The 25,186-nt window shown below is 46.2% G+C and overlaps 1 protein-coding gene across 1 annotated transcript; it reads right to left on the bottom strand.

Annotated features, from left to right (window-relative positions):
- Positions 1–1,490: 1,490 nt before the first annotated feature.
- LOC115475065 (zinc finger protein 646-like) lies at positions 1,491–24,609 on the bottom strand. The gene is given in 6 exon segments (XM_030210805.1): positions 1,491–5,846; positions 5,849–7,343; positions 7,345–8,835; positions 8,838–9,054; positions 9,247–9,316; positions 24,428–24,609. Coding segments are annotated over 6 exon segments (7,473 nt in total). The 3' UTR covers positions 1,491–1,828.
- Positions 24,610–25,186: the final 577 nt, after the last annotated feature.

Here is a 25,186-nt window from a genome sequence, read left to right as displayed (position 1 = left end):
CTTTCGATTATACCGCTTTATTCGTTTTTGTGAGATAAACGTCCATCTCCCGATTTAGGTCGGAACTTGGGCGTTTTTCTCGTTCGATTATAAGCAGGATAGTCAAAAAGGAGAATGGCCATGGGCGTGGAATGGGCGGGTTGTGGGCATTTCTAATATCTACATATGTGGTTTAAAATACACCCGGTCTGCGTGTAATTTAGGTGTCAGAATTTACACCAGGTTTTACTTGACATAACTGCCTGTGACTAAATTTAGTTGCACAGACCGGCACTTGGTGTATTCTATAAACCGCATGGAAATTTAGGCTTATTCTATAAAGTATTCCTAAATTAAGGTGCACTTTTTAGAATGCAATGAGGCGAAATTCATGTCGGCAATGAATTTTTAGGCGATATATATAGAATCTAGTCTTATGTTCCCAATTTTTGTCAACAAGTAACACAAAAGTTTGTGATCTTTGCTAATTTCACACATCATTTCAAAACAGCATATAGTAATGTGTAATGTATGGTAGACACGAAAGTCAGCACTTACTGCATATTATCACTGTTTTGTAAATTAGACCTAAAGCTGCTTTCCATTTGGCTCGCCTTGATATCCATAAATTAAAAAATATATTATATTGGATAAAACAGTTCAAAAGAACTGCAAAATTTGAAGCATTACTGCTTTTCTTATTTTCATTACACTGGGTGTTATAAATTGCTTCATACATGCTGGGGAACAAGTCTCCCCTGCTCCTCTCTCAAAAAATATTTTCAGCACATTCATGTTCAAAAACAAAAAAAGGGGTCATATTTCATTTATTACAAAAAAGTCTATAAAAACACATGAATATTAGTATTACACATCTATCTGCTGAGTACTTAGTAAAGTGTGATCACTGTATTTTTAAATTCTGAAAACTATTTCCTGGCACTGCTTCTGCAAAATATTTTCTCTTTCCCAAATTTTTCTAAGGGAACTTTTTTTTAAAATTTAACTTTAGTAAAATGCCACAAATATTTTCCACATCTTTCAGTCTCATTTTGATTGTATCACTAATATACTGCAATCCCCTATGTACTGTGCTGTATTTCAAAAGTACACACTGCATGCAGTACCACTCACCCTCTCTCAGCTTAAAAATTTCTTGTTAAATTGTAACCAGTTTAATTGCTAGAATCATTCTATGAGGGGTGGACATTTCATAGAAGTGATATGATAACACAGATACAGGATCCCACTGGTCAGTACAGACATAAAAAATGAACTGGAGGCCTGTGTGCAGAACACTTACATTGCTCCAAACACTAATATGCCCTGTTGTTTCAAAAAGAACACCTAAAGTGGAGTGGAGGAGTAGCCTAGTGGTTAGTGCAGTGGACTTTGATCCTGGAGAACTGAGTTCAATTCCCACTACAGCTCCTTGTGACTCTGGGCAAGTCACTTAACCCTCCATTGCCCCTGGTACAAAATAAGTACCTGAATATATGTAAACTGCTTCAAATGTAGTTGCAAAAACCTCAGAAAGGCAGTATATCAAGTCCCATTTCACATGTAAAAAATTACTTTCAAATGTTTAATGCATACAGGGTGAGTGTGTGCACTGGCAAACTACAGCACAGTCCATAGAGCCTCAATTTTAAACAGTGCAACTATTTATTTCATTTCTTTTTATTCTGCACATAATTTAAATTGGTATCTACAAATAGATTTGGCTTACAGCACAAACTGTGGACACAATTCCTTCTTCTCTGGTTGGTCATTGTTGGTGCCTTGAACTATTTTTGCAGCATATAAAATGTTGGTCCTCTGTCATATATTCCAACCCCACCCCCTCCTTTCAGGTGACCTCAACCTGAATATTTGCAAGGTCTGAGGACTCTACAGTATCCAATGAACCCTTCACCTCCTGGTTATTATGAAGTAGCTGGTGACGTTGGAAGCTGGACTTCCTCAGAAATTTCTTGCTGCAGAGGGGGCAGGGGAATGGTCCACCCTGTGTGTGGATCCGCCTATGACTGACCAGTCGACTGGAGACCCGGAAAGCTTTGCCACAATCTGGGCATTTGTACCGGTTCTGATCCAGGTGAATACGTAGGTGGTTTTTCAGTGCCAGTAAGTTGAAGAACTCCTTGTGGCAGGTTGGGCACTGGTACACACCAGTCTTATGTGTCTTTTTGTGGTTCAATAGGCTTCCTGCATGGCGGTAAGTCCTTTCACACTGGTTACATTTGTAAGGGCGCTCATCTTCAGGGGTGGCAATGTCATCACTCAATGGGTCATCAGCAGAATAAGTAGCCTGACCAATCTTTTCATCAACTGAGTCATTGAGGGAAGAGTTCCTGCCTGGAGGATCTTTTTTCTTGTTCTCTACAACCTTGCCAAGCTGGTCACTGTTCTTGATATTGCTATGAGTTTTCTGGTGCTGCTTCAGACTTAACTTACTGCTGAAGCCTCGGTTGCACACTGGACAACAAAAGGGCCTCTCCCCAGTATGAACTCGCTGGTGGCTAATAAGCTCCCTGGATGCCCGGAAAGCCTTGCCACAGTCTTGGCACCAGAATCTTTTCATGGCATTATGAATGCGAAGATGATTCTTCATAGCCATAGGGTTGTAAAACTGCTTCAAGCATATGGAGCATTTATAAATCCCTGTCTTATGTGTGTTCTTATGGTTCAACAGGCTGCCTGCATGTCGGTATGTGCGCCCACAGATGTTGCATTGATAAGGTCGAATCTCTACTCCCTGATGAACTGAGTTGCTGTTATGTCCTTCTTCACACCTTTGGTTGAAACTGTCATTGGTACTGTTTTGGTTGGACCATGCTGATGTGTGGGTTAGATGAACATCTGTATTGAATTCTTCATTGGTATGACATGAACATGGAGGGCTGTCCAGTTCCTCATAACTGTTAAACATTTGTCTACAATCCTGGCAGCTATGTTTAGAATCACCTGTTTTCACTGAGTGGATGATGTGGTTATTTTTAGCAGTGTTGCCATTCCTGGAAGATGAGAAGTGACGTTTAACAACTCTTGCCCTTTCACTACCAATACCCACTTTGTCAGTGGTTCCCTCAGTCAAGTCGCCTATGTAGCCTTGCACACTGGCACCTTTGTTTTCCTCATGTTCTAGCTGGTGCTTTTCAAAAAGTAGCCTCCCATGAAGTGTCTTGCCACAGAATCCACAGAAATGAGATTTCTTCTCAGCATGGAAAAGCTGATGCTTGGTCAACTGCCTTTGCCATTTGAAACCCTTGCCACACTCCGAACAGTGGTAACGTTTGATCTCGAAGTGGGTGCGCTGGTGGTTCTTCAAAGCCATGAGGTTGGAGTAGGTCTTATCACAAATGGAACAACAATAGTGGCCGGTTTTGTGGCTCTTTTTGTGGTTCTGAAGGCTGCTGGCATGCCGGTAGGAGCGCCCACATTGCTCACACTGGTATGGCCGGTCATCAGGATTACGTTGCTTCTTTGGGTGACTGATATGTCTATTATTGCTGAAGGAGCTATCCACCTTTCCTACAACACCATGGCCTCTGCGTTCAGAAGGAAGAGCACGTTCATCGCCATTGAGGACTTGCATTTCTTGGTCAGGAGTACATCTTGTTTTTCTGACTGGCTGCTTGCTCTGGCGAAGTGATTTTCTGGAGAGAGTGGCTCTTTCATTGTGCATCTTCTGGTGAGTGCTCAGCTGCTTCTGCAACCGGAAAGCCTTGCCACAGTCTGCACATTTATATCGTTTAGTCTCAAAGTGGATTCTGTTGTGGTTCTTTAATGCCATTAGATTGTAAAACCATTTCTGACACACTGAACAGCGGAACAGTCCTGTTTTGTGTGTTTGTTTATGGTTGATAAGGCTCCCTGCATGCCTATAGGTTCGATCACACAGCTCACATTTGAAAGGCCGATGTTGGAGGTCATCCTCCTCTGTTTCTTGTGTGCCATTTTTCAAGTAATTGGGTTGGCTGAATTCAATACAGGTTGGAAGCCCATGCTCACTGATTTCAGGACCAAGGTTTACTGCAGAGTCTGAGCCGTCCTTGCCATCTCTAGATCTTCCAGCACAATGGAGAGACTTGTGGTCTTCAAGCCGAGTAGCATTATCACAGAGTTCTCCACAAGAGTCACATATAAGAGGCTTTTGTTTTGAGGTGTCCTGTAGGTCTTCTGAATTATCTAACTCACTTGAATAATCCATATTTACATTGGTATCTTTATAGGGCTGCCTTGGCAATGGTAATTGTCTTTTCATATCTACTGAACTTCTTTCAACATTGTGATTTACACTGCTGGACGTCTCTGCAACAGAAGCACCTGTACCGCAACAGCCCTTTACACTCTCTCCAGAATTAAAGTCTTCCACATTACTACATGAAATGTGCATCTGAGTTCCTTCTTTTTCAGTAGAGCACTGAGGTATATCACCATTTCCTTCTGATTGTGCACTCTCAGCAGAAATGTGCTGTGACACTCTGCTTTCATCATGTAGGCTCACCTGTTGCTTACATTTGGGGTGATGGCGCAAATGGTTGCGGTAGGCAGCAAGGTTGGGGTATTGCCTAGAACAACCCCCACATTGGTAATCACCTACCTGGTGCGTTTTCTTGTGATTTACTAGACTTCCTCCATGCCTGTATGTTTTTCCACACTGGCTACAAGCATACGGTCGACTGTCAGGTGTTTCATCATTTTTGGGTTCTTCCGTAAGTAAGCTGGATTTGGGGAAAATCTCTGGCTGAGTGTCGCTATCAGTGAAGTCTGAAGGGAGATCTATATTCACCAAGCTGGTGTCTGGCTGGTGAGGACTTTGTACCTCAGAAGTATTATGATCATCACTGTGGGTTAAATTATGGGTTTTAAAACTTTCAAGATCATCATAAGTTTTTCCACAATAGCCACATATGTGGGATATGTTGGTTCCACCATTATAGGATCTATCAGTGTCAATACCATGACTGAGGCTCTCCATTTCATGCTCAAGTCTCTCCAGAAGCTCCCTCTCTGCTGCATGCATGTGGAAGGTAAAGTCTTCAGTGGAACCATCCTCATTTTTCTCCTCTTTTAGACTTTGCTGGGGTCTTTTGCCATCTTCAGAATCACAGGATGTGTGGGAGATGCCATGTGACACTTGATGCTGCTGGAAGTCCACCTTCTTATAAAATATCATGCCACATAGGCTGCAGTCATAAAGCTGTTCTGACTGAGAGTTTGATAGCTGCTGTATCTCTTCTTGAGTACTGTCTACACTTCTGACCATTTGTGATCTTTTATGAGTCTGAAAGTGGCTTCTCAGGGCCAATAGACTATTAAACTCTTTTGGGCAGAAAGAACATTGGTAGATACCAGTTAGATGTGTATGCTTGTGATTGATTAAACTGTCTGCATGTCCATATGACTTTCCACATAGATCACACTTGTAAAGGGGATGTTCATTACTACCTTGATCTGGGGGCTGCTCTGCCTGGCCTTCTGAGTTAGTCTGGTTGATATTGCTGCTTACGTCTGAAGGACTACCACTCACACTGTTAATATTATGCCCTCCCTTCTCAATTTGCTCCAAAGCCTTATTTTCTCCAAATTGGTATCTGTCATCCTGAGGGCCAGCTTTGCCTTTGAAAACCCTTACTCCCTCTGTTAGGCACTGATCCTTCCCCTTAGGACTCCTTGATTCATGCACATTGATGTCATAGCTTTCACTTCCTGAACTCTGATGAGCACTGCTAGTGCACAGGGCCTGTGAATTTTGCTTATTAGAGTCCTCGGCTGAATCCCTAACATTTTTGCTCTGGGAGTTGCTATGGTCTATTAAACTGCACTCACCCTCTACAAATTCTTTGACAATATGTACTGACTGATGATTTTGGAATGCCACTTCACTAGAAAACTGTCACTGCAACTAGAACAACTGAAGACTAGGTCACTGTGCAGGCCAGGACTTGATTCAGGTATTGACAGTAAAGAGCTATCACAGTCTTCCAGTCTACCGTTCCTCTTAGCCTTCAAATGAATTCGAAGGTGATTTTTCAATGCAGCCAGATTGTTGAACTGCTTAGCACAGATGCCACAACAGTAATCCCCAGTCTGGTGAGTCCGCTTATGGTTAATCAAACTTCCTGAATGCCTGTATGATTTCCCACAAGTGCTACACTCATACATTCTCTTCGCAAAATGTTCTGGATGTTCTGAAATTCTTGCCTGTACTAAGGTTTCAGCAACCTTATCTTTCTCTGGGATCTGATCTTTTTCAGGTTTTGGATTTCCAACACTTCCAACAATGTTTTCATTTCCAGGACTCTGATTAGGTAGAGAAGAAACCTCACTGCTGTGGAGGAGGCTATGATTCTGAAGGCTACTAATATCAGGAAAACTCTGTTCACAGCATCTACACATATAGGGCATTTCAGCTATGTCCCTACAGCTATTCTCATTGGTGTCCATGTCATCGATGCACTCGGCTTCTCCCTTGATGTTATTCTCAGTTGTCTCTGGATAAACCTCCAAGTTCCTTGCTGTGTTATTTTCATTTGCCTGATATCCTTGGGGCTTCCTGAGTGGACCACTTTCAGGGCTTTCCTGGAGCTCAGAGTCATTTTGGTATTCAAGCAGCTGTTTTTCACTATTATGCACCATCTGGTGCGCATGCCAATCTACTGGGTCTTCAAAAGTATCACTACAAAACACACAGCCATACAACTTTTCCACCTCTTGAAAAGATGAACTGCCATCACCAGGCTTGCTCCTACCCACAGAGGACCTCAGATGAAAGCGTACATGGTTTCTCAGTGCCATCACATTGGAGTACTGTTTGGGGCAGATGGAACACTGATAAATACCAGTCTGATGTGTGTGCTTATGGTTGACTAAGCTCCCTCTATGCCTGTAGGTTCTCCCACACAGATTGCATTTGTATGGCCGACTTTCCTGCCCACTTTGCTCTGGAAAGCCTCCTTCTCCTTCTGTGGAAGAGGTCTGATGGTCTCCCAATTTGGGCTGGATCTGAAAGTCTACACCATCTTGGTGTAACAAGTTATCTCCATAGCTGGACTCCTTTTTTGAAGCACAACTGCCAGCCAAAGGGCTTTGAATATCCTTACATAAGCCTAGATCCTTTATACTTACATTAGGATCTTCATCAGGACACCACTGCTTAATGGAATCTACCAGCTCCTGATTGATGGGAAGTACTGGCTCCAATTCAACTGGAGAAACCTGCTCCTGTTTGATGGAAGATATTGGTTCCTCCGTGTTATCCCTGATATCTTCAATCTCTGAAGAACTGAGATTTTGAACGTTAACACCAGATGTCTCAGTACTGCCCTCCCAAGACGTTTCCAAGTAATCTCTAGAAGATCACCAGGAGAGTTGTTTTAAGGCATAGGATATCCTGGCTGGGTGAAAGAACTGTATCTTCATGAACTGATTCATGCTGCTGCAAGTCACTTTCACTGATAAAGCTCTCACCACTGATGCTACAGTCATAGGGTCTTTCAGAAGCTTTCAATGATTCAGACAGCAGGTCGAGGGAGTTATAATGATGACCATCTGTCCCCCCTTTAGTCTTAGACTTGAGGTGGGCACGGAGGTGGTTCTTCAGTGCAGCGAGATTGAAGAGCTGCTTGGAGCACAGAGTACAGCTGTACACGCCTGTTTGGTGGGATTTTTTGTGGTTTATCAAGCTCCCAGCATGCCTATAGGTTCTCCCACATTCCTGACATTTATATGGCCGCAATTCCATGTCTCCATTGGCTTGTGGCTCTTCCTTGCTGTCAGTTAACACCTTGGAGTTTGAACCAGTTTTAGACTGCCCTAAGGGAATACAATCTTTCTTTCTGTCCAAGCAAGCATGGTTATTTAGGCCTTCATCAACTGGGAAATTGTCTCCACGGTCAATATATAAAAGAGGTAGTTCACCGTTTGGACTTTGCAGATCACTACATAGGTAGGACTCCAACTTATATAGTTTGCTCATTTCTTCAGTACGTAGTGAATCAGAAATGCTACCAGTGGAATCTGCAGCTTCCTCAAGTCCATTGCTGCACTGGGGAGCTAAACCTTCTGGGATACCAATTTTGCCTTCTATTTCCTGTAGCTGGTTATTGTATGGTTTGGCGGACATTTCAGTAAGTTCTTCTTCAGAGCTAATGTTCTCTGAACATTCTGATGACCTTGGACAGCAGGTCTCTCCTTCTGCCAAGTTCTGAATATGTAACAGTTTGTGTTTTTGGACATCCTTCTTGGTAGAGAACCCTTCACCACAGATGTAAGGTTTCTCCTTAATATGAAGTTTCTGGTGGTTTCTGAGTTCAGTGGGCAACCTGAAACAGATGTCACACTGTGTGCACTTATAAGGTTTATGATCTGAATGAATTCGGCAGTGGTTCTTGAGAGCCATTAGATTGGAGAACTCTTTAAAACAGACAGCACACTGGTAGATGCCCACAGTATGGCTCTGTCTGTGATTTGCCAAACTCCCAGCATGCTTGTAGGCCTTCCCACATTGAAGGCATTTGAAGCGGCGCTCTTCATCACTGGTGGCAGTGGGAAGTCGTCTGTCTGTCATGACAGTGTCATTTTTTCTTAGGATAAATGTCTCATCAAAGTGCTTAGGCTCTCCATAGTCTTTGAAATCCAGTTGAGAGAAGTCAGCAGGTACCATTGACTCAGCAATATAGTTCTCTAGATTACTCAGCAGGCTACCGTTCATTAGCAGTGGAGGTGCTGGATCAGGACTGTCACAGCCATTGGATATGTCTTCTTCTTCTTCATTCTGCGATGCACAGCTGTGCTCTGTGTCACCATGGGCCGCCCATCGGTGGCTAGCCAGCTGGCGGGATATGCGGAACCCTCATTACATTTGAAGCGCTTTTCCTCAGAGTGTATACGTAGGTGGTTTTTAAGTGCCAGCAGATTAGAGAACGTCTTCTGGCACATCAAGCAGGGAAAGAGGCCCAACTGGTGCATCTTGCGGTGGTTGACTAGGCTGCCAGAGTGCCTATAACGACGATCACACTGCTCACATTTGTATGGTCGCTCCTCCTTCTGGGTCTCCACGCATTCCTCCAGCTCATGTAGTCACCAAAGCATTGGGGCACTGGCCACTGCTCAGAGGATTGTTTCTGTGCTCTCAAGTTGGGTGGAGCCTGAGGTTGTATCTTCCATAAGGTCTTCTGACTGGGTTCCACCAGTAAGCTTTACCAGCCAGCCTCCTCATTCCACAGTGTGCCAGGAGAACATTTGGAATAAGGATATCCAAACTTCAGAAGATGGTAAAGCTTTCAGATCTCTCAATAAGGTGTATATCCAAAAGATATATTTATAAAAAGCTCTGCAAGAAAGAAAAAGGGAAAAAAGTTTAGATACCAAACTTGAGTAAACTGCATTCATTTGTATTTCCCCAAGATTGGGTCCACACACTCTCAGCATTCTATACTTGTTCAAAGTTATTAAGATACTAAGAAGGGAGCAGACCACCAATATAAACTAGTCAGCTAGTTTTGGCCAAAAAAGTTACCCAGATATTCATAAACATATGCTTTGGCAAAATATCCTTCTTAAGGATTTTTTAAAAGCAGAATTAATCAGGTGATGTCATCTGATGATGCTCAGATAGAACAGCTCTCTCAGAGTACAGAACTAGTAGAAATAACTGAGCACGCATTGCTCCTCCTACATGAAGTAGTCCCTCAGTCTCTTCAGTTAAGTTCAAATCAACTCTCAGGGAGGTGGGAGGGATTGTATACTGATTAATCCTACTCTCCACAAAGTACACCTGTTACAGATAAGCAACGTTGCTTTCTCTGTGGGCAACCAGTACTGAATCAGGCAAGTGCGTAACTCCAAACTCAGGTTTGCTCCAATTTCTTAGGTAAATGTCTCTGTGTTAAGGAGCAACTCATTCACATGAAGGGGCATTTTCGATATGACGTCTAAGACCAATTTGAGACATTTTACTAAAAACATCTAAAAATTGAGTGGAGAACACTTCTAGATGTTTCTGTGCTCAGTGCGTCTTTCTTTAGGTACCATAAAAAAAAAAGAAAAAGAAAAAAACTTCCTACAGAAATGCGCCTAACAACAAGCCATTGGAATTTCTGGGTGCCACCACTCTTAGTAGACTGGCCACATACACATCCCAGCAGAGCAGTGGGGCAGCCTAGGGGGTACTGCAGTGGACTTCACATAAAAGGTTCCAGATACAACTACCACCTTAACACCCATATTTTGTATTGTAAGCCCTCCAGGAACACCATTTTGGGAAAACAATGAAGAATTCCAAGAACATAACAAAAGGCACCATGATTCAACAAAGTTACAAGGACAGATGTGTTAACAACTGAAATGGTTCAAAAGCAAGACAGAAAGGTCAAAAACTGGCGTGCCCCTGGAAAAGAAGGATTCTGGCTAAAACATCTGACAAGCCTACATCTCAGGTTACCAACCCAGTTTAACATCATTCTGCAAACAACAGATGACAACAAATACCTTTTTGATCCAGAAAAAACAATGGGAAAGGCACAGGTCCTGATAACTAAAGGTCATAACTGCCTATCTGCCACTTTCAAACTAACTAATATATGCCTGATTGAAGGAAAATTTGCTTTCCCCAACAGAAAAAAAGTTATTTGCAAAAATTCAAGATGGACAAAACCACACTTGCTGACTGACAAGATGATTTTCAAAACTCAAAAAGAAGGAAAACAAATCTTTGCAGGGCTTGGCTCAACTACAAAGAGGCATGCGATTCATTTCCCTATATTTGAATCACAAAAAGGGCAATCCAATAACCTCAGCACCTATATTTATGCACCCTTACGCATCTAAATGTATAGAATACTAGTACTTACAAGTGTATACATACCTGTGAGAATGCCAGCAGGGCACCTACACACTATTCTGTAATGGCATGCATACCTGGCATGTAAATGCAAAGGGGGAATACCCATGAGTGAAGCATGGGTGGGGCTCTCAGAATGCTATAGTTACAGCATTTATGTGCCTGCAGTTACACTAGGTCTACGGCTATAACTGAGGGCATGTAAACGTTAGATGTATTGATACTGGGTTACAATGGTATGCTATAATGGACCTGGTGTTGCGCTCCTCACCTGCGTGCCCTGCTTGCTCCTCTCGCTCCTCACCTCCGTGATGCGGTTATCTGGAGCTCTACAAGATGTTTGTACTCAGATGGCTACTCTCCAGGCCCAACGGCAATCTGCCGTCCCAGCTCCGCGATCTCTGCCTGTCTCAGGGTTGCGGCTTCCTGAGCCGCCTCGATTTGACGGGACCCCCCTCGGCTTGTCAGAGTTTCTGAATCAACGTCTGATGCTCTTCGAGATGCAACCCGGGTCTTTTCTGTCCGAGAGTATCAAGGTCACTTAATTATTTCTTTGCTCTCTGGACCAGCCCTGGTGTGGGCCTCCCCTCTTTGGGAGCAACGCGATCCCCTCCTCTCAGATCTGGGGGGAGTTTCTCCACCGATTTAGGATGGTGTTTGATGTTCCGGGAAAGCCATCCTCTGCCGCGGCTGACTTGCTGCGGATTCAGCAAGGTAGCGTTCCGTTGGTACCATCTGCAATCGCTTCTGGACCTTGGCCGCAGAGGTTCGGTGGAATCAAGAGGCCCTCCCTGCCATCTTCTGGCAAGGGCTGAACGGTCAGATCAAAGACGAACTGGCTGGCTGGGACCTTCCAACTACCTTGGATGCCCTGATTACCCTTTGCATACGAATAGATGTCCGCTTCCAAGAAAGATCACAGGAGCGGGCCACACAACATTTGCCTCCTAGACCAGTCCTCTTCTCGGCCAACATGGCCTCCGGCGCCTCAGGGTGTTCCACCCTCCCGGAGGGGAACTTCCGAAGAACCTATGGTGATCGGACGACAGCGCCTTTCTGAGGCAGAAAGGGCCCATCGCCGAAGTAATAGATTGTGTTTATACTGTGGACAGGCCGTTCACTTGTGAATTCATGTGCCAACCGGCCGGGAAACGCCGGAACCAAGGCCCTGTGAGGGGGATGGTCTTGGGTCGGTCCTCACCCCTCCCTGATAATCTGATCACCATTCCCGTTACCCTGCATTGGCAGGAATTCTGTGTCAAAACGACGGTCCTGTTGGAATTTCATTAGTGCCAATCTCTTAGACGCTTGGGACAACCTGTGATGCCTTGTCGGCCTGCTCTACAGGTAACTTCCATCCAGGGATCGACCCTACCTCAACCTATCACACAGATTACTCCACCGTTATCGATGCAGGTTGGGGTCCTGCATTAAGAAGAGATTCAGCTCCTGATAATACCCCAAGCTATCCATACGGCTCATTCTGGGGTTACCCTAGTTACGCCGTCACTCACCCAGTATCGATGGGATCAATGGAGAGATCAGTAGTCTGGGGAGATCACTGTTTTCACCTCCTGTCTTGCGACTGTCGAGCCTCCCTGAAAGAACATCTTGGCTCTCCCCGGAGTCCTTCAACCTTGCAAAAGCCTCGCTACCTTAGAGAATACCAGGATTTCTAGGACGTATTCAACGCCCTAGAAGCCAACACGCTGCTCCGCATCGACCTTTCGATTGTCCAATTGACCTGCTTCCGGGCAAGATTCCCCCTAGAGACAGGATATACACGCTTTCTCGAGAAGAGACCAGGGACCATGTGATCCTACATCCAGGAAAATCTTCAAAAGGGGTTTATTCGACCATCCCGTCCCCTGCAGGAGCAGGATTTTCTTTGTCTTCAAGAAAGATGGGTCCCCTCCGACCTTGTATCGACTACCGGGGACTGAAGGTACCCTCTTCCACTGATTCCTGAACTTTTGATCATCTACAAGGAGCAGTAATTTTTACTAAATTGGACCTGCGGGGAGCTTACAACTTGATCCGCATCCGCCAGGGGGATGAATGGAAAACTGCCTTCAACACCCATGGTGATGCCTTTTGGACTCTGTAATGCCCCTGCGTTTTTCAAGAATTTATTAATTTTATTCTGCAGGACCTCCTATACTCGTCAGTCATCGTCTACTTGGACACATCTTGATGTTTTCCTCATCCCTGTAAGAACACGTCCTCCACGTCCGTACCGTGCTTCAACGGTTACGGAATCAGTGTCTGTTTGCCAAGTTGGAAAAATGTGCGTTCCACCAGCGAGTCATACCCTTTCTGGGGTACATTATCTCCCTGAGGGACTTCAGATGGACCCCAGGAAACTGCAAGCCATCCGGGATGGCCGGTACCCCAGGGACTTAAGGCCCTGCAGCGTTTTTTTAGGATTCGCTATTACAGCCAATTCATTCCACATTACTCGCAGATCACCATGCCCTTGACTGGCCTTACGAGGAAAGAGCGCGGACGTTAAGAATTGGCCTCCCAAAGCTTACGAGGCCTTCACCTCTTTGAAGAAGCCTTTCTGTCGCCCTAATCCTTCACAGTCCGGATATTACTAAACCCTTTATTGTTGAAGTCGATGCGTCTTCACTGGGAGCTGGGGCGGTGTTATCCCAGGTCACGTCCCCTGGTAAGCAACTCCCGTGTTTCTTTTTCTCCCAGAAATTTCCCCCCCGCGGAACAGAATTATACGTCAGGGACAGAGAACTACTTGCTTTGAAACTCGCCTTCCAAGAGTGGAGGTACTTGCTGGAGGGAGCCTTACATCTAATCACGGTCATCACAGATCATAAAAATCTCCTGTATCTACAGGAGGCCAAGCGGTTTAAACCCGCGGCAGGCATGCTGGACACTTTTCTTTGCCAGGTTCCACTTTTGGTTGGTCTTCTGCCCAGCAGAAAAAAACATACAGGCTGATGCCCTATCATGAGCTTTTGAGGACATCCGAGGACCTCGAAGAACCTTATCCATGTTAGACCCAGCATGTGTACCGCCCATCCTGGCAGCTGTGACCACCCTGAGAACTTTCATGCCTCTCCGATCCAGAAGAAAGGTATTCCAATGGGGTCACTGCTTGGCTTTCGCCGGGTCATTTTGGATTCTGCAAGACCCTGCACCTCATCTTTCGACATTACCATTGGCCCAGTATGGCACAGGATATCCTGCACTTTGTCTCCTCCTGTCCGACCTATGCGCGAACCTAAATCTGCAGTCGGAAGACCATGGGGGGGACTTGAAACCCCTACAGATTCCCTCTCAGTCATGGCAAGAACTCTCCATGATTTCATCACTGACCTCCCTTGCTCCCAAGGGTACACCGTTGTCTGGGTGGTGGTAGACAGGTTTTCTCGTATGGCGCATTTCGTTCCTCTGAAGACCTTGCCATCAGAAGCTACCCTAGCCTCCCACTTCATCCAGCACATATTCCGCCTACATGGCCTACCAGACCGCATTGTCAGTGATCGAGGTTCACAATTCACCTCTAAGTTTTGTTGAGCGCTGTGCACGGTACTTGGGGTGACTACGCATTTCTCCTCCGCCTACCACCCGCAAACCAACAGAATGGTGGAGCAAACTAACCAAACCTCAGGCCTTTCTACAAGCCTTCACTAATGACTGTCAGGACAACTGGTCCCTGTTACTTCCCTGGGCACAGTTTGCCTATAATACAGTCTTCACTCTGCCTCCAAGATGTCCCCCTTCTTCACCATCTATGGCCAACACCCGTAGCCTTCCTCCTCCAATTCCCACAGATCAATCAGTCCCTCAACTCCAGCATACCCTCTGTAACATCCAGGAGACTTGGAGGGCGGTTCAGCAACACCTGCAACAAGCGGCAGCAAGGTATTACTACTACTACTACTATTTAGCATTTCTATAGCGCTACAAGGCATACGCAGTGCTGCACAAACATAGAAGAAAGACAGTCCCTGCTCAAAGAGCTTACAATCTAATAGACAAAAAAATAATAAAGTAAGCAAATCAAATCAATTAATGTGGACGGGAAGGAAGAGAGGAGGGTAGGTGGAGGCGAGTGTTACAAGTGGTTACGAGTCAAAAGCAATGTTAAAGAGGTGGGTTTTCAGTCTAGATTTAAGGTGGCCAAGGATGGGGCAAGACGTAGGGGCTCAGGAAGTTTATTCCAGGCATAGGGGTGCAGCGAGACAGAAGGCGCGAAGTCTGGAGTTGGCAGTAGTGGAGAAGGGAACAGATAAGAAGGATTTATCCATGGAGCGGAGTGCACGGGAAGGGGGTTGTAGGGAAGAACGAGTGTGGAGAGATACTGGGGAGCAGCAGAGTGAATACATTTATAGGTTAGTAGAAGAAGTTTGAACAGGATACGAAAACGGATAGGGAGCCAGTGAAGGGTCTTGAGGAGAGGGGTAGTATGAGTAAGCGACCCTGGCGGAAGATGAGACGGCAGCAGAGTTTTGAACCGACTGGAGAGGGGAGAGGTGACTAAGTGGGAGGCCAGCAAGAAGCAGATTGCAGTAGTCTAAACGAGAGGTGACAAGGGTGTGGATGAGGGTTTGGTAGAGTGCTCGGAAAGAAAGGGGCGATTTTACGGATGTTGTAAAGAAAGAAACGACAGGTCTTGGCAATCTGCTGGATATGAGCAGAGAAGGAGAGAGAAGAGTCAAAGATGACCCCAAGGTTTCGAACTGAGGAGACAGGGAGAATGAGAGAGCCATCAACAGAAATAGAAACGGGGGGAGCGTGGAGGTGGGTTTGGGGGGGAAATGAGAAGCTCGGTTTTGGTCATATTTAATTTCAGGTGGCCAATCAAGAAGGCGAGTTGCACCAGTTTTTCAACCAGGACAGAAAGTATGGCTCAGTACTAAGTATATAAGACTTCGGCTGCCTTCTTTGAAATTTGCTCCACGGTTCATTGGTCCCTTCCCTATTCTATCTTGAGCGGGGTCAGTTACTTATCGTATACAATCTACTAAGGAATCTTCGTATTCACAACGCTTTCTACGTGTCACTGTTGAAACCATTCGTGACGTCCGATGGCATTCTGACCCAAGAAGGATAGCATCACCGATACCAACCCTGGCCCTGAGTTGAGGTGGAAGAAATTGTGGATTCCAAGTTTCAAAGAGGGAGACTCTTCTCTTATTATCATGGAAGCATTTTAGTCCAGAGGACAATTCCTGGGAACCCGCTGGTAAACTTCATGCACCAGACTTGGTACGAGAGTTCCACTCTTGTTACCCGTCTAAACCTGGACCGGGCCAGAGAGGGGGGCTTCCGGGGAGGGTACTGTCGCGCTCCTCACCTGCGTGCCCTGCTCGCTCCTCACCTCCATGATGCGGAGCAGCAGCCATCTTGGCCAAGGACGCCACTCCTACTAATGCATCCCTCGCCCCTGCCTGTGAATGTCGGCCATCGGGGCTGCACCGGCACTCTGACCCAGCGCTGCTCCAAAAGGTTGGAGCGCCGGCCATCTTGGCGGCGCCGGCGCTCCGAGTATTGTCTGGATCCTCTCCTTCCGGGCGCAGGGCCCAGGGACCTCAGGAACACTAGCTCCACCTCCTGCCACCCAGATTGGCCGCTTACAACCTGGCTCCGCCTTCTCCAGCTGGCTAGCCCCTAGCTCCGCCTCCTGCCACCCAGATTGGCCTCTTACAACCTGGCTCCGCCTCCTCCAGCTGGCTAGCCTATCAGGAATCTTCCCTGCCAGCTGATTCCTTTTGTCCCTGATGGTGGGGGCTACTTTAGGCGCAGCTGTGCTTCACTTCATTGCTTCGGCTTCTACTTTGGTAGATCTGGCTCTGTTACTGTGAGACTTTGTCTACTCTCTACTTGCTGCCTGACCTGACCTCTGCTGAATCCCGACTACTCTCTACCTGCCGACTGACCTGACCTCTGCCGGAATCCAGACTGCTGCTGCCTGACCTGACCTCTGCTTGGAATCCAGACTACTCTTTGCTTGCTGCCTGACCTGACCTCTGCTGGAATCCCGCTAATCTTTGCTTGCTGCATGACCTGACTCTGCTGGAATCCTGACTACGCCTGCTTCTGGACTTGACCTCTGCTGGAATCCCGACTACTTTCTGCCTGACCTGACCTCTGCTAGAATTCCGATTACTACCTGCTCGCTTCGTGACCTGAAATACTACTGGTTACCCAGACTCCCTTCTGTTGGTTTCTCCTGCCTTGGCTTGCTACTTTAACTCTGATCTCTATCGCCTGTTGCTCACTGCCGTCTGGCCATGTTCATATCCTGAAGTCCTGTCGGCTGCCTGCACTGGGGGCTCAACCTCCGGGGAACGGCAGTCTTACAGGTGAAGTCTTGGGGTTGTTCGGGGCTGCCCTACAGAGCGCAGGAACAAGTCTTTCGCCCCGGTGCACCGTCTGGGCACAAGGACTTACGACTGTGACACCTGGGTCCAAGGTGTCATTATGGAATAGGCTGCTACCGTGCATCCTCAGGACATCTTGATGGAGGCACCCAGTTGGAACATTGCCCCCAAAATATTTATAAATTATTAGAGTAAGTTAAAAGCATCAGAGAATTTCTAAAAATATCAATGGCTTCCTGGAAAACAAATCTGGTTAATAAATGGGTGAAGCCAAGATCAAACAAGGGATATTTCCAGGCATCTCATTATCACTCCTGCTATTTGTACTGGCAATGATTCCTCTACCAAACATACTAACTATGGGCACCAACTTTCAAAACAAAGTAAAAAAATAATCCATTTACTTTATATGGATGACCTAAAACTGTATAGTAAATCAAAAGTTAAAACTAAATCCTTGCTCAACTCGGTTCACATCTTTAATGAAGACATGCAAATTAAACTTGGCCTAGACAATTAAAAAAGACATGGAGAGAGATTTTCGATATGATGTCTAAAATCCAGTAGCAAACTTTGCCATTTCAAACCTGAAAAGTCTTTTTAAATTTTTTTTTTTAAATGTCCATTTGCTAGATATGCTCAGTGTGTCTATCTTTTTGGACCATTTTCGGGGAAAAAATAAACCCATCCAAGTGAAAACGCACAAATCAAGCCACTGGGATGTAAGAAGAGCCAGCATTCTAGTAGACTGGCTGCACTACATCCCAGCAGAGCAGTAGGGCACCAGGAGGCACTGCAGTGGATTTCACATGAAAGGTGCCAGGTACACATCTCACTGTTACCCCTTATCTTGTATGGTGAACTCACCAAAGCCCACCAAAAACCTACTGCACACCACTACAATAGCCCAAATGCCTGCAAGTATCACCTATATGTAGGAACAATAGGTTTTTTAGTGGGTTTTGGAAGGATCACACTTTCCACCACAAGTGTACCAGTTATAGTGGTTTATGGGCCTCGGTCTCCTCTACGTGCCTGCACTGATCACTAAGTTACTCCAGGGACTGCTTGATTCTCTAATAGGACTGCCATACCATCTGAAGCTGTTATATAAGACTGGTAAGTACCATTTCTTTTACATCTTTGGGGGGTGGAGAGGGGGTCAGTGACCACTGGGAGAGTAAAGGTGGGGGGGGGGGGGGGGTCATGCCTTAATACCCTTCAGTGGTCATTTGAGGACATGCTTCCCCATAGCCTTTACCAACTTCTTGAGGTCCTCGCTGAACAGGCAAGCACTCCCTAAAGGGTAACTGGCTAAACAACTTCTTGGAGGCTGCATCCACCTCCCAGTGGCAGAGTCACAGCCAGCAGCACCCCAGCACCAAAGTGGCCACCGAGCAGGAAGCAAGTCGGACCAGATCATAAAGAATGTCCTCCAAGAAAGTAATGCCAGATTCCAAGTAAGCCACCTCCAGTGAATCTGGGAGCTGCTGCAACCACTGCAGCACGGCACTACTACTACTACTACTATTTAGCATTTCTATAGCGCTACAAGGCGTACGCAGCGCTGTACATACATAGAAGAAAGACAGTCCCTACTCAAAGAGCTTACAATCTAATAGACAAGATAGCCGGCTAGATGCTGGCTGCCCCTACTGAGAAAGCAAAGCGGAGCTGCTGCTCTGCCTTCTTATCATGGTACTCCTAGAGGGCAGAACACACTTGAACTGGGAATATGGCCGCCTTCGTGACTGCTGCCACCGTTTGGGGAACGACCAATACCTGCCACCTCTTCCGGAGCAAAGGTATAAAGGTGGTCCAGCACTCTGGTGCCTAGAAGAGGGCCATCTGGAACTTTCCACTCTGCCATTATCATGGGGACAAAAGCCTTGTGCATCGGAGCATGGCCTACTCCATCTATTTCATGGTCCTGAGGAGGGGTGGTTCTCCCCACCCCTTTTGCCTCTTCACCCTGTTTGGGTGTATTCCTCATAGGCTCCCCCTTCAGCTCCCAGGCTTCCCAAAAGTGCTGACTAGGAGAAGTTTGCCTGGTTAGCTTCATGCCCTTTGAAACAGCTGAAGTGGAATTTAACCTTGGGTCCCTTGGTGCACAGTCCTCAGACCCATTTGCAGATGGGCACACCATGTGCGGCCTTCAGAGCCAGCAGCTAAGCAGGGTTAATGAATTATTTTTATAATGTGTAAATGTGTATCATTTCAGCCTGTCTGCCCTTCACTCAGTGAGTATTTTACACGTGCTGCCCTTCCCCCCTTCAGCTAAAATGGGTGCTCTGTCAGGCCAAATTGGCAGTTAAAATCCTGTCTTCTCCCTCAATTCACTCAGAGAAAGAGATGCAGGAGAAACCTGTGAAGACAAAATGGTTACAGTTCCTGCAAGAGACATCGGGACCTCGTGTTCCGATGCCTTGGGAGAGGGAGAAGCAGAGCTGGACCAAACCACGCCTCTGAGCCCTCCCCACCTTCCCAGGCCATTTCCGAACTGGCAGCCATGCTAAACTATTGGCCCTTGCAGGATCTGTCATTTTCAACCGTGTGGAAGGAGCATGAGGGCCTGCTGAACCTTGGGGAATTCCTTCAGACTGAAGTCCCAGGCACACCCAATATTCCCTGGGCTCTCCTAAGGTGCTAACTGGGGAAATCCCTCACTCACCAGAGAAAGAGACTTCCCCAATTAAAGCTCTGTGCTGCTCTTTTATTTATTTATTTATTATTTAAACAAAGCTCTGAAAGCTGCAGAAGTAGCAAAAACAGTTCTATTCCCTATACAGGGAAGAGCTGACAGGCTCCACAAAAAAAAAAAGGAACCTGGAGTTGCAGAGGAGCCCGGGGGAAGTCCACCCCACAGGGGTGCCGGAGAAAGGAGAGATGGGGGATGGGGACCCGCAACCCCTAGGCAAGGTCTCAGGGGACCGAGCCTGAAGCCATAGCCAGTAGAACTATCAAGGGCGAACTGGGGGCTGCGGACCCAAACTTTGCGCTTGACTAGGCACGGAACAAATCCATAAGCCTAGGAGCAGCCCTTAGGCTCAACCACACTGTGCGGCTGTGATCAGCAAAGTGGGGAGCTAAGCCAGGGACTCAGGGGCACCGAACAACAACCTACTGCCTGCTGGACATTGTGCAGCTGTGACCAGCAAATTGGGGAGCTAGGCCAGGGGCACCGAATAACAACCTACCGCCTGCTGAAGGTAGAGAAAAATACTGGAATCTTCCAGGAGGCACCACAGCTTGTTACCGGTGATGCCATTGGCAGAATTCAGTCTTTTCTGTACCTCCACCTGCTGGTAAGAAGGGATAACAACTCATTCGTGCAGAATGGTTGACCTGATGCTATAGGCCTGGTAACCTCCAAGATCCTTCTCTACTCTGTGATCCTCAGAGGGTCTTGCTTTCTTGTGACTAGACTTTAGGGGCCACAAGTTCAAGAAAGGGAACTAATAATAAGGGCAGAGTCAGCCAATCTCTGAGCAGAAATAATTCCCTCTTATCCAGGGAGGAATGAATATATACTACTGATATCACACTGAATTGTGGTTGGCACCTAGGCAAGGTAGTCAAACCGAGTGAGAGCTGAAGCCCTGGATGTTTCCATCGCACTGTGGGCAGGGCCAAGCCACAAGACCGAGAGGGATATGACAGAAAAAAATGTAAATTTTTTTTTAGAGAAGTGAAAAATAAATAAAATAACAATGTCCAAAACATCAAACATATTGAGAGAGCTTTATTTTTGTATCAATTCAGCAGAACTGAATAAAAACCTGAGACTGAGACTGCTATGTGTGATAAGGGCAATGCGTGCTCAGAGCTTTACACCAAATTCTGAGCTCTGGGAGAACTGTTCCGTCCTGGCATGCTGGATGACATTACCCATTTGTATGTCTGATTCAATCTTGTCTGTTGCCAGAAAATGGCATATATGCAAGAAAAATATTTATCATGTTAAAAGATGTGCCAAACTGGAAAGAAAGGTTACTTGTGCCTGTAGACACTGTGCAATAGTTGGGTACCCCAATCAGAGCACTCCCAAATGTCAAAACAGAAGAGGAGATTAGAGTGGGCCAGGCCTTCTGGACTTAGATACCACCTTCATGAAGAAATCACTAGAAAAGTACATAAGTACATAAGCACTGCCACGCTGGGAAAAAGATCAAAGGTCCATCAAGCCCAGCACTCCGTCTCCAACAGCGGCCAATCCAGGCCCCAAGAACCTGGCAAAATCCCAAAATTTAATAACGATCAATGGACTTTTCCTTCAGGAATCTGTCCAGACCCCCTTTAAACTCAGCAAGGCCAGCTGCCGTCACTACCTTCTCCGGCAATGAGTTCCAGAGTCTAACCACGCGCTGATTAAAGAAAAACTTTCTCCAATTTGTTTTAAACCTACCACATTCTAATTTCATCTTGTGTCCCCTAGTTCTATTATTGTTAGAAAGCGTAAACAAACGCTTCACATCTGTCCGCTCTACCCCACTCAAAATTTTGTAGACCCTATCATATCACCCCTCAGCCGCCTTTTCTCAAGGCTAAAAACTCTCATTCTTCCTATTTAATCCTAACCTCCCCATGGAATCTGGATGCTATGTGTCTTAATGGGTACTACCAAAGGGGAGTGCTCCTTTGGTGATACTTTGGGAAGATCTCTGGAGTTTGTGGGGTGTGATTTGTAAAAATAAGAAACAGGAGGATAAGCAAGCCCATCTCCTTTGGACCTACAAGACCATTTGGTGGACTAATGGACAGAAATTATAGTTGCTACCAGGTACTCCAAGTAATATTCCAACCAATAGATTTCTGACTCTGTTCAGTCATTTAGAATGTCTTTAATTCCCCTTCAGATAATTCCTCCATCTCCTTCTACTACTGAACCAGTAAATGTTCAGAAAGAGTGGTCTACTTCTGGGCACAGTTCTACCGTTCATGAGTCACTTGAGGGCTCTATATCTGTAGTCAGCTCTTACTGTAATATCTACTCAAGACTCTGGTTTATGCATTAGAGAAGTGTCCCTGTTACATATCTGAAAGACTGACTTGCACTTACTCAGGGTTTCACTAAGATTACTGTTAAAGCTAAATGATCACAATAAGAGACTTGGCCAGGCTGAGGCACAAATCTCTAGGTTGGAATCCCAGGCACTGACTATTCAGGCTACTGGGATTGCTAATATCAAAGATAACTTAATCGCCAGTCTGTCCATAAAAAATGTTGTTAGGTTAAAGAACCTTCACATCTTGTACTTTACAACGACCTCGGCTATTATCGCCATTGGATTTACTAAAGAAAGCAAAGTCACCTGTAGCAGATGTTCTCCAAAGACAGCAGCAAAGCCCGGTGCGGAGCAAGTTGTAGAAATTTCTAGCAGTGTCCCACTGCGCATGCACTGGTGTCTTCCCACCCGACACACGAGCTTGAATCCCTTAGTAATTGTACAAAGATACAGAATGCAACTCCAAAGGGGAAGTGACAGGGTATGTGAGAATTGTTGGCCTACTCTCCTTGGAGAACACCTGCTATAGATGACTAACTATGCTTTCTCTGAGGACAAGCAGGCCATTGTATTCACACATGTGGGAATCCATAACTACCATGCTCATCGAAAACAACAATGCTAGGATAAGAGGGACTTGAAATGTCAACGGCTGTACTCAATCGACCTATGTACTAGTTGTGGAGGTGCAGCCTGGAACAGAACAAAACTGGACCTAGGGGGGTGGAGCTGGATTCTAGACATTGAACAAATTCTGCAGGACTTAACTGACTGAACCAGCTGTCACATCGGGTAACCTGCTCAAGGCAGTAGTGAAATGTGAATATGTGGACCGATGACCATGTTGCAGCCTCTATGGAGGCTGACCTCAAGTAGGCTACTGACATAGTCATGGCTATGACATTATGAACCTTGACACCACCCTCTAGAGTCAGAGCAGTCTAGTCATAAGTAAAGGAGGTGCAATCTGCTAGCCAATTTGAAATTGTTCATTTGATGATGGCTAGCCCCCCCCCCCCCATCCTGTTGGGTCAAAAGAAACAAAAAGCTGGGTGGACTATGGACTTTAGTCTGCTCCAGATAGAAGGCTAAGGCTCTTTTGTAGTCCAAAGTACGTTACTACATACACTCTCGCCAGGAAAGGCATGAGGTTTTGGAAAAAATGTTGGCAGAACGATTGATTAGGATGGAACTCCGACACTACCTTAGGAAAGAACTTAGGGGTGTGCGGAGAACTACTCTGTTGTGATGAAATTTAGTGTAGGGTGGATCAGCTGCTAGGGTTGAAGCTCACTGACCCTGCGAGCTGAAGTGACCGCCACCAGAAACACAACTTTCCAGGTCCTGGCCTCCCTATCTGGGGGTGCCAAAGCATGAGTCCTGGAACTCCTAGCTCACTGAGGGCAGATTCGACCATCACAGAGTGGTGCGACAACTGGGTCCTCTCAAATACAGGAGCCTTTTGGATATGATACTGCGTATCTTCCATCTTTGGTGCCACCTGCACTGAGAGAAGAGATTCACAGTTCCTTGTCAGTGTATCCCTAATGACAGGGTGCAATGGTACCATGACCCCTTCCTTAGGCAAAGACTCAGAGTCCAGGACAGCCAACATCTTTGCCCTGGGCTCTTCTTCCGTTTATAAATTAAATGGTATGGCCAAAGCCATCTCCTTGACAAATCTGGTGAAACAGAGTCTCTTAGGTGGAGATTTACGTGGTGGAGCGGGATCACAGGGAATACCATATGATTCTCCTTCTCTGAGAAATAATGCGGCTCCTCCACCAAGTCCCATGAGCAGTCTCAATCAGATTCTTCCCATACTCGGAGCAGACTGGGTGAGTCTGTGGCTACCTTGGCTCAGAGGGACCCTGTCCTCAACCTGAACAGTGCCGAGGTACGGTCCTAGTCTCCATCCCCAGGGAAGTTTCCTCCCCCGACGTCAAGAGTGGTACTGTATGTGTTGAGGTTGACACCCTTCGAGATGCTGGTGTCAAAGATGTCTGCACAGACATTTGAGTCTCAGGGTGAAGTTGGGGGTTTACCCGCTGCTGGCACAAGTGCCCTTGATGCCTGAGCAGCCTGCTGCTGCAGCATCTCCTACAGCTTCTCCCTGAGAATGGCTTGGAACTGCTCATTGAAGGAAGGCATCAGCAAAGGCAGGGAACTGGTAAGGTCGTAACCTGAGAAGTGGTTGGTGTCAAACTGGAAGTGAGGACCAGGCTGCTATGAAGCTTGCGCACCAGTACCTCTTCTTCTCAGGGCCCTTCTCAGGTATCAGGGATGCCAATGCCCAGGTGCTCCCAGCACAGTGTGTCAAGGAGGACAGATGCTTGTGCTTCTTAGACTTCTCCTGATGCTCAGCATCGCGGTTCTTCGGTGCCAATGAGGAGGACATCGAATCTATACGAGCTCCTGGTATCAGACCCATGCTGACTGGTCCTGGGGCCAATTCTTAGTACCTAATGTCGAGACAGGTGGAGACCTTCTCAATGCTGGTACATTCCCAGTGGATGCAGAAGCCTTCGCAACCATCGAGGTTGATGTTTCCTGTGCCGATGTCGATGCACTGGTCTTCGAGGAACCAACATTTTTCTCTTGTTGAGCCTGCCACGCCGTCTGTGTTCTCAACTGTATTTTTAAACAGAGAGAACAAGAGTTAGGCTCATGGTTAGGCCCAAGTTACCCACTGCACGATGAGTGCGGGACTGTTACAAAAATCACCTGCTTAAATTAGGTGCACCTCTTGAAGCCACTGGGGGTCTTCTGAGGCCACTGAAAAAAGAACTGCAGACAAATTAAACTCCTCAATTTTGAAACAAAAAAGAGACAGAGGCTAAACTGAGGTCAGTGCTCTGGCCTAAAACGAGCCTAGCAGGCGTGAAAATGAAAGGAAACGTGAAGGGCTACAAAAACTATGAAAAATAAAAGGAATTTGAAGAAAAGAGGAAAGTAACAATAAAATACTTAACATGAGAAGCAAAAAGAACTAAGTGGGAAGGCACTGT

The sequence above is a fragment of the Microcaecilia unicolor genome, chromosome 7 (assembly GCF_901765095.1).
Source record: "Microcaecilia unicolor chromosome 7, aMicUni1.1, whole genome shotgun sequence".
Taxonomy (NCBI): domain Eukaryota; kingdom Metazoa; phylum Chordata; class Amphibia; order Gymnophiona; family Siphonopidae; genus Microcaecilia; species Microcaecilia unicolor.
This window is presented reverse-complemented; position numbering and strand designations above follow the sequence as displayed.